Source organism: Babylonia areolata, chromosome 13 (genome assembly GCF_041734735.1).
Source record: "Babylonia areolata isolate BAREFJ2019XMU chromosome 13, ASM4173473v1, whole genome shotgun sequence".
Classification (NCBI taxonomy): domain Eukaryota; kingdom Metazoa; phylum Mollusca; class Gastropoda; order Neogastropoda; family Buccinidae; genus Babylonia; species Babylonia areolata.
Window position 1 is genome coordinate 31,189,554 of NC_134888.1, and position 10,000 is coordinate 31,199,553.

The 10,000-nt window shown below is 48.7% G+C and overlaps 1 protein-coding gene across 1 annotated transcript in view; it reads left to right on the forward strand.

The window, feature by feature from the left end:
- Positions 1-10,000, forward strand: part of LOC143288739 (uncharacterized) — a 120,793-nt gene that overhangs the window by 106,498 nt on the left and 4,295 nt on the right. Inside the window, exons 2-3 of the mRNA XM_076597365.1 lie at positions 4,998-5,404; positions 9,091-9,534. Coding sequence (XP_076453480.1) covers positions 4,998-5,404; positions 9,091-9,534 — 851 coding nt within the window. The remainder of the gene's footprint in view (positions 1-4,997; positions 5,405-9,090; positions 9,535-10,000) is intronic.

Consider the following 10,000-nt stretch of genomic DNA (forward strand, 5'->3'; position numbering starts at 1 on the left):
GCCAAAATCTTTATCCTTGAATAAAAAAACATTTGAGTTCTGAGTTCTCCCTCTCTGTCTCTCTCTTCCCCCTCTCTTCCCTCCCTCTCTCTCTGTTTCTCTGTCTCTCCCCCCCCTCTCTCTCGCTTCCTATCTCTCTCTCAAAACAAAACAAACAAAACAAAAGCTAAATGAAAAAAAAGACTCTTGAAAATCTGGACAGTGTCTGGAATCTGGTCATGTCCTTTTGTTGACCCTTTCTGGAGGGAGTCACAAATCCCTGTCTTCTTCGTTCGTCCGTTCGTTTTTCTCTTTTCTCTGTGCAGTTCTCTTCAATAACACTATGTTTTGAGCGTGTGAGTGTGTGTGTGTGTGCGCGCGCGCGCGTCGTGTGTGTGTCAATGTGTGTGCTGTCTATATTTCCAGTTCCATTTCCATTTCCACCTCTCTCTCTCTCTCTCTCTCTCTCTCTCTCTCTCTCTCTCTCGTGCGTGTGTGTGCGTGCGTGCGTGCGTGCTTTGTGTGTGTATGTATGTGTGCGTGTGTGTGCGTGTGTGTGTGCGTTCGTGCGTACGCGTGTTGTGTGTGTGGGAATGTGTGTTCTGTATGTATTTTCCTCTCTCTCTCTCTCTCTCTCTCTCTCTCTCTCTCTCTTTGAAGTAACTCACTTGAAACCGAAATTCACTTTATTTTTGAGTGTCCAAAGTATGAAGAATTAAGATATAAATATTTACATGTTATTGTCAATTTCAAAAATCATTATTTGGAATTGGTGAGAGTTTCAGATGAGGGTATTCCTGTTTTTGCTAGGTTTCTGTGTTTTGCCTTTCAGCTCAGATTTCGAATGCAGACCAAAATACACAAAATAGAGGTGAAGCGCGTGTTAGACAAGTCCCTCTCTCTCTGTGTCTCTGTCTGTCTGTCTGTCTATCTCTCTCTCTCTCTCTCTCATGTATGTGTGTGAGTGCCTACATGCGTGCGTGCGTTGTGTACGTGTGCGTGTGCCTGTATATGTATGTATATATATATATATGTGTGTGTGTGTGTGTGTGCGTGCGTGTGTGTGTGTGTGTGTGTGTGTGTGTGTGTGTGTGTGTGTGTGTGTGTGTGTGTTTGCGAATCTGTGCTTTGTGTTCCTCTCTCTCTCTCTCTCTCTCTGTTTCCCTCTCTCTCTCTCTCTCTCTCTCGCTCTCCCGCTCTCTCTCTTTCTCCCCCACCCTCCCTTTCTCTCTCTCTCTCTGAAAGGAAAACACGCACTAATCGAAGTAAGTCAGCCGCAGTGCACTGCAGGGTCTCCTCTGTTGCGTAGCCCATTAGCGACCTAGCCATTACAGTTCCTAAAGGACCACTGGCACAGAAACTGTGATGGAAGGAAATCAGGTGTGGCAATGTGTGGAGGATTGAAGGACAAGCAACATGGGAATATTACCGCTGGAATTATTCGAAAGTTAGGGGCTTGGGGGGACGGGATAAAGAATGAAGATAATAAATAACGAAAATAAATAAACAAAATCCTTTAAACCACGCTTTCTAGCGCACTAACGCTTCGCCATCAAAGAAAACAGTAGCAATGTTTTGTCAGATTACTTTCGACGTCTCATGAGGGGAAGGAGGGAAGGGGTTGTGGGGGTATGGAGAGAGCCAGCAAGTGAGAGGGGGAGACAGACACACACGCACATGTACGCACGCACGCACGCACGCACGAACACACACACACACACACACACACACACACACGCACGTTCACAGGCACACACACACACATACACACACATACACACACACACACACACACACACACACACACACACACACACACACACACACACACACACACAAGCAGGCACAGAGAGAGAGAGAGGCAGAGAGACAGAGAGAGTGAGAATATGAGAAAATTAGAAAGAGAGAATTTTAATCACATGTAATTGGCACATTTAAAAAACCAGACAAACTGATGCAGAAGATCACAAGAGAGTGGTTTTGGAAGCAGAGAGGAAAATAAACGTACAGGGAATCACAAAAACGAAGGAAGGAAAATAATGTGTAATAACAATGGAACAGAAAGGATGAGAAAGAGAGGAGGATCCACAAGAGGAAAATAAAGTGACGAGAAGACGAAGAAGAAGTTTCAGTTTCAGTTTCAGTAGCTCAAGGAGGCGTCACTGCGTTCGGACAAATCCATATACGCTACACCACATCTGCGCCAAGCAGATGCCTGACCAGCAGCGTAACCCAACGCGCTTAGTCAGGCCTTGAGAAAAAAAAAGGTGAATAAATAATAGATAAGCTTACATAAATAAATAAATAAATAATAATTATAATATAAAAAGGTAGTAGTAGTAGTAGTAGTAGTAAAATAATAATAATAAATAAATAAATAAGACAGCAATGATGATAAATAAGCAAATAAATGTAAAACATGAAGACACACATTCACACATACACCCACACATGCATAACAGATATGCACCAAACATGCAGTTTCACAGATATGAAAGCACAGAAGAAGAAGACGAAAATGACCGAGAAGAAGAACAACAACAACAACAACCACATCAACAAGAAAAATACCAAAATCAAAGGCAGGGTTACAGACTCTGCGTCACTTTCAGTTTCAGTTTCAACGAGATGTTCAAACGAACGGACTAATCCATATACGCTACACCACATCTGCTTTAAAAAGAGCAAACGCCTGACCCAATCAACGCTGTTTGAGCCTTGGGAGCCTACCGTAGGTTTGTATGAAACATTGAAATAATTTTAAGTAATTGAAAGGAATACATTGAAATAATTTTAAGTAATTGAAAGGAATACATTGAAATAATTTTAAGTAGTTGAAAGGAGTACATTGAAATAATTGTAAGTAATTGAAAGGAATACATTGAAATAATTTTAAGTAATTGAAAGGAATACATTGAAATAATTTTAAGTAATTGAAAGGAATAAACAAGATCAACAGTTTAGTAAATACATTCAAATATAAACAGACAGACAAACAGAAGCTCAGAAACAGAGAGAATGAGGAAGAGGAGGGAGGTGAGAAGAAGATGAACAAACGTGCGACAGAAAGCAGTCGGAAATGAGAGAGAAAAAAAAAGAACAAAGAACAAGAAGTTCAAGAAGAAGGACCAGAACAGTGAGATTATTTGATGACAGACGAAAAGGTATAGACACGTAAAAAATCAGATGGGAACCCTGGACAATTTCGTGCTGTAAGATACTTTATTTTGGTTTGTTTTATTCTGTTAACAAGAACAAGAGGAACATGAAGAAGACCAAGAAGAAAAAGAATACTATTTGATGACAGGTCAAAACAAAAAGACACGTAAATACTGCGAGAAAATTCAGATTTAAACCCAGGACAATTTCGTAAATATATTTCATTACATTACATTATGTTATATTATATTATATTATATCTCTGGGTGTTTCGTCACCTACCGTCGCTCTCTCTGTGCTGTGAGCTTAACCTCCGTTTATCCCAGCAGTGTGTGTATAGTGGGGGTAGGGGGCGTGGTGGGGTGGGGTTATAAACGTCTATGATGGTAGCAGCAGCAGCGATAATGATACTCGTTGTCTTCTTCTTCTTCTTCTTCTTCTTCTTCTTCTTCTTCTTCTTCTTCTTCTTCTTCTTCTTCTTCATCTTCATTATCGTCATCATCATCATCATCTTCTTCTTCTTCTTCTTCTTCTTCTTCTTCTTCTTCTTCTTCTTCTTCTTCTTCTTCTTCTTCTTCTTCTTCTTCTTCTTCTTCTTCTTCTTCTTCTTCTTCTTCTTCTTCTTCTTGTCCTCGGTATTGTTGTCATAACAGATGACAGGTTAACAAGCTGTATGACAAGCTAATTCCCCCATATGAATGTAAATGTGTATAAATTCGATCCTTGACGACCAGACAACGACGACGACGATGATGATGAATATGGCGATGATGATTATGACGATGACACGACGACGATGATGATGAATATGACGATGACGATTATGACGATGACACCACGACGACGACGATGATGATGAATATGACGATGGCGATTATGACGATGACACGACGACGATGATGAGGAGGAGGAGGAGAATGAGGAAGCCGACGAAGAGCAGTGACAATGAGCACGATTGGCAACGACGACTGACTACGGTAAACATCATCATCACGCTGGTTATGCGACAATGACGAACGTTGTCTCCCTCGCTCTACCCCCACCCACAACACAGCACGCAACACAACGCAACACAACAAAGCACAACACAGCACAGCACAGCACAGCACAACACAACACAACACAACGCACCACACCACAACCACAACCATAACCATAACCACACCACACCACTACCACTACCACTACCACTACCACTACCACTACCACACCACAACCACAATCACACCACAACCACAATCGCACCACAACCACCACCACACCACAACCACTACCACCACCACACACACCACAACAACAACCACACCACAACCACCACCACACCAAAACCACAATCACATCACACCACAACAACCACAACCACTACCACGCCACAACCACAAACACAATCACATCACACCACAACAACAACCACACCACCACAACAACCACACCACAACCACAACTACACCACAACAACAACCACACCACAACCACAACCACAACCACACCACCACCACAACCACAACTACACCACAACAACAACCACACCACAACAACAACCACACCACAACCACAACCACACCACAACCACAACTACACCACAACCACCACCACAACCACACCACAACAACAACCACACCACAACCACAAGCACAATCACATCACACCACAACAACCACAACCACACCACACCACAACAACAACCACACCACAACCACAAACACAATCACATCACACCACAACAACCACAACCACCACCACAACCACACCCACACCCACAACCACAACCACCACACTACGACTACAAACACACCACAAACACAACCACAGCAACAACAACGAAATACCCTCACAGCAGCCATCACTGTCTGTGGCAGGTCACTTCCCGCTGGGAGCGGAGGTGTGTGTGCTGTGGGTGTCGAGCGACGTACTGCTCTGCACCGCCTCAATCTGGCACATGTGCACCATGTCCATGGACCGATTCTTCACCCTCAAGTACCCCATGCGCTACGGCCGAAACAAGACCAAGACCACGGTCGTCGTCAAGATCTTCTTCGTCTGGGTCGTCTCCGTGGCCATCTCCTCGCCCATCTGCGTCCACGGCTTCCTCGAGCCGTCCATCGTCTACAACAACGGCGGCGTGTGCGTCCCCGTGCTGAAGGACTTCGTCATCTACGGCTCTGTCTTCGCCTTTTACGTCCCCCTGCTCATCATGATCGTCACCTACGTGCTGACCATCCGCATCCTGTGGAGCAACCAGCAGGTCATGAAGAGCATCAACCAGGTGGGTAGAGGGGTGGAGTTCGTGGGGTGTAGGAGGTGGTGGTGTGCGTGGGGGTGGGAGGGATGATGGTAGGATGGAGGTAGGATGGGGGTGGGATGTGATAGGGGTGGGATGAGAATGGGATGTGTTGGGGGTGGGATGAGAATGGGATGTGATAGGGGTGGGATGTGATAGGGGTGGGATGAGAATGGGAGGTGATGGGGGTGGGATGTGATGGGGGTGGAATGAGAATGGGATGTGATAGGGGTGGGGTGAGAATGGGATGTGATGGGGTGGGATATGATAGGAGTGGGATGAGAATGGGATGTGATAGGGGTGGGATGAGAATGGGATGTGTTGGGCGAGGGATGTGATAGGGGTGGGATGAGAATGGGATGTGATGGGGGTGGGATGCGATAGGGGTGGGATGAGAATGGGATGTGATGGGGGTCGGATGTGATAGGGGTGGGATGTGATAGGGGTGGGATGTGATAGGGGTGGGATGAGAATGGGATGTGATGGGGGTGGGATGTGATAGGGGTGGGATGTGATAGGGGTGGGATGAGAATGGGATGTGATGGGGTGGGATGTGATAGGGGTGAAATGAGAATGGGATGTGATAGGGGTGGGATGTGATAGGGGTGGGATGAGAATGGGATGTGATAGGGGTGGGATGTGATAGGGGTGGGATGAGAATGGGATGTGATAGGGGTGGGATGAGAATGGGATGTGATAGGGGTGGGATGGATGGGGGTGGGATGAGAATGGGATGTGATAGGGGTGGGATGTGATAGGGGTGGGATGAGAATGGGATGTGATGGGCGAGGGATGTGATAGGGGTGGGATGAGAATGGGATCTGATGGGCGAGGGATGTGATAGGGGTGGGATGAGAATGGGATGTGATAGGGGTGGGATGTGATAGGGGTGGGATGTGATGGGGGTGGGATGAGAATGGGATGTGATGGGGGTGGGATGTGATAGGGGTGGGATGAGAATGGGATGTGATAGGGGTGGGATGTGATGGGGGTGGGATGTGATGGGGGTGGGATGTGATAGGGGTGGGATGAGAATGGGATGTGATGGGGGTGGGATGTGATAGGGGTGGGATGAGAATGGGATGTGATAAGGGTGGGATGTGATAGGGGTGGGATGAGAATGGGATGTGATAAAGGTGGGATGTGATGGGGGTGGGATGAGAATGGGATGTGATAAGGGTAGGATGTGATAGGGGTGGGATGAGAATGGGATGTGATAAAGGTGGGAAGTGATGGGGGTGGGATGAGAATGGGATGTGATAGGGGTGGAATGTGATAGGGGTGGGATGAGAATGGGATGTGATAAGGGTGGGATGTGATAGGGGTGGGATGTGATAGGGGTGGGATGAGAATGGGATGTGATAGGGGTGGGATGTGATGGGGGTGGGATGTGATAGGAGTGGGATGAGAATGGGATGTGATAGGGGTGGGATGCGGGTGGGATGTGATAGGGGTGGGATGAGAATGGGATGTGATAGGGGTGGGATGTGATAGGGGTGGGATGTGATAGGGGTGGGATGAGAATGGGATGTGATAGGGGTGGGATGTGATGGGGGTGGGATGTGATAGGGGTGGGATGAGAATGGGATGTGATAGGGGTGGGATGTGATGGGGGTGGGATGTGATAGGGGTGGGATGAGAATGGGATGTGATAGGTGTGGGATGTGATAGGGGTGGGATGAGAATGGGATGTGATGGGGGTGGGATGAGAATGGGATGTGATAGGGGTGGGAGGTGATAGGGGTGGGATGAGATAGGGGTGGGATGTGATGGGGGTGGGATGTGATAGGGATTGGATGAGAATGGGATGTGATAGGGGTGGGATGTGATAGGGGTGGGATGTGATAGGGGTGGGATGAGAATGGGATGTGATAGGGGTGGGATGTGATGGGGGTAGGATGTGATAGGGGTTGGATGAGAATGGGATGTGATGGGGGTGGGATGCGGGTGGGATGAGAATGGGATGTGATAGGGGTGGGATGAGAATGGGATGTGATAGGGGTGGGATGAGAATGGGATGTGATGGGGGTGGGAACGGATGGGGATGGATGGGGGTAGGGTAGGGAGGAAGGAAGGAGCAAGGAAGCAGGTGAGGTGGGTTTGGGGGATGGGGGTGGGGGTAGTGGAAGGAATTAAAAGAGGAAGGAGAAAAGAGAGACTTGTTGGAGGAGATGGAGTGGGGGAAGGGATGGAGATTGTTGTGAGGGACGTGAATGGGCTGGTGGATGCATGGATTTGGAGGAGGGGGTAGACCTGAGAGGAGGTGGTGTGGGAGAGGGGATTGAAGTGGTTGGGGTTGGGGGGGGAGGGGAGGGGCACGGGGGTATGGGTAGGTCAGTGCGTGGAGTTGGTGGAGGGGGGAAGGAGAGATCTGAAAGGATGTGACGTGGGAGAGAAGGGAGTCGGAGTGTTTGGGGGAAGGGTGCTGGGTGTGGACTGGCCAATGCATGGAGATGGGAAGAGAGGAGAGATCTGAAAGGAGATGATGTGGGAGAGGGAGTGGGTTTGGCTGGGGGTGGGGACGGGGTATGGGTAGGTCAACGCATGGAGTTGGGGGGAGCAGAGCGATCTGAAAGGAGATGGGTGGGAGTGATTGGGGTGGGGACGGGGTATGGGTAAGTCAGCGCATGGAGTTGGGGGAAGAAAAGCGATCTGAAAGGAGATTGGGTGGGAGTGATTGGGGGTGGGGACGGGGTATGGGTAGGTCAACGCATGGAGTTGGGGGGAGAAGAGCGATCTGAAAGGAGATGGGTGGGAGTGATTGGGGTGGGGACGGGGTATGGGTAGGTCAACGCATGGAGTTGGGGGGAGCAGAGCGATCTGAAAGGAGATTGGGTGGGAGTGATTGGGGGTGGAGACGGGGTATGGGTAGGTCAACGCATGGAGTTGGGAAGGGGAGGGAGAAGGGGACTCAGAGGAGGTGGTGTGCGAGATGGGGTGGGAGTGGTTGAGGGTATGAGAAGGTGGATGTATGGAGTTGTGGATGGTGAGGGGGTGGGAGGAGAGATCTGATAGGAAGTGGTGAGGGAGAAGAGGTGGGAGTTGGTTGGGGGAGGGGGTTTGGGTATGGGTAGGTCAATGCATGGAGTTGGTGGAGGGGAGAGGATAGATCTGAGAGGAGGTTAAGTGGGGGAGGAGGTGATACTCGTACAGACACGCTCACGACCATAGGTGACATGTTACATCATCAGATGTTAATACACGTAATCACTCTTACAGACGCTCTGATGGCCATAGCTAGCCATCATGATGTTTATACGCGTTATCATTGTCGTCACACTGTTGTTGACAAGATACACCCACGACCAAAGCTGGAATTAATCAGTTATCATCATGACATTGATACATCTTAATGTCACACTCTTACAGACTGGAAAATCAAACTTAAAGTCTTGTCATTCGGATGAGACGATACACCAAGGTCTAGTGTGCAGCACGCGCTTGGCGCGCTGAAAAAAAACAGCTTCACGGCAACGAAAGGATTGTCCTCTGGCAAAAGCGTGCAGAAGAAATCCACTCTGATAGGTACACAAGTGCATATACATGCACCCAAGGTCAGGCTTCTGCCTGGCAGATGTGGTGTAGAGTATACGGGTTTGTCCGAACGTAGTGACACCTCCTTGAGAAGATGAAACGAAAGCATGATGACGTGTACCTTCAATGTCCCCCAGACGGAACTACGGCCAGGTCTGGCCCAGATGACTGCCCAGTGCACAGGCTTCGCCCTTCCACAGATGCCTCGACTCATGACCCCCGTCAGCCACAACCACGTCAGCTCGGACACCGACATCTTCACCAACACCACCCCGCACGCCAATGGCGGCGTGGGTCACGTGGTCCAGCCAGCCGGACCGTTGCCTAGCAACATTCTGCTCCTGTCTCCGGCAGGGCCCTCGCCAGCCTCGTCCTTTCCAGGCCTGTCGCAGCAACACTCGTGTCCGCAGCGTGTCCTCCAGACACGCCAAGCCGGCAGCTGCACGTCCCTGGAGAGGGTGACTGGCGGGGATCGGCGTCGGTCCCGTCGTCACCGGTCCCAGGGGGAGATGGCGAGGAGGGAGGACAGCGACAGCGAGGAGGAGGAGGAAGAGGATCTGCCCAGTACCCGTCTGTTACAGGTGTGTATGGTGGGTGGGTGAGGAGGAACACAGTTCGTGGCCGACACGGTGCTGGATAAACTGGTTTACTGACGGAGCAATTCGTTCTGCTAAAGCAGAGGTGTGTGTTCCTTGCTCTTTAGAATTAGTAATGAGCGAGTGTTCGTCAAACAGAAAGTTGTTTGCTGGAAACCAACAACAACAACAAAATATTCCATCCAACTGAAGCAGCCCACGTCGATGGGCATTTCATTGTTTTACGATCATAATTCAGAATTTTCACAATGCCGCTTTCTTTATCACGACTTTCCAGCTTCAGTTAATCGGAACGAAATCGCCAAACACATTTTCGGACGTATTAAACAATAATCACTCCGATCAAGCTGTCCCATGTAGGACAGATCTGGATCGAAGTTTCAAACTACCCATTTCTTCATCACAACTTTCCAGATTTGACTGATCGTAACTCCACATAAAAACCTGTCAT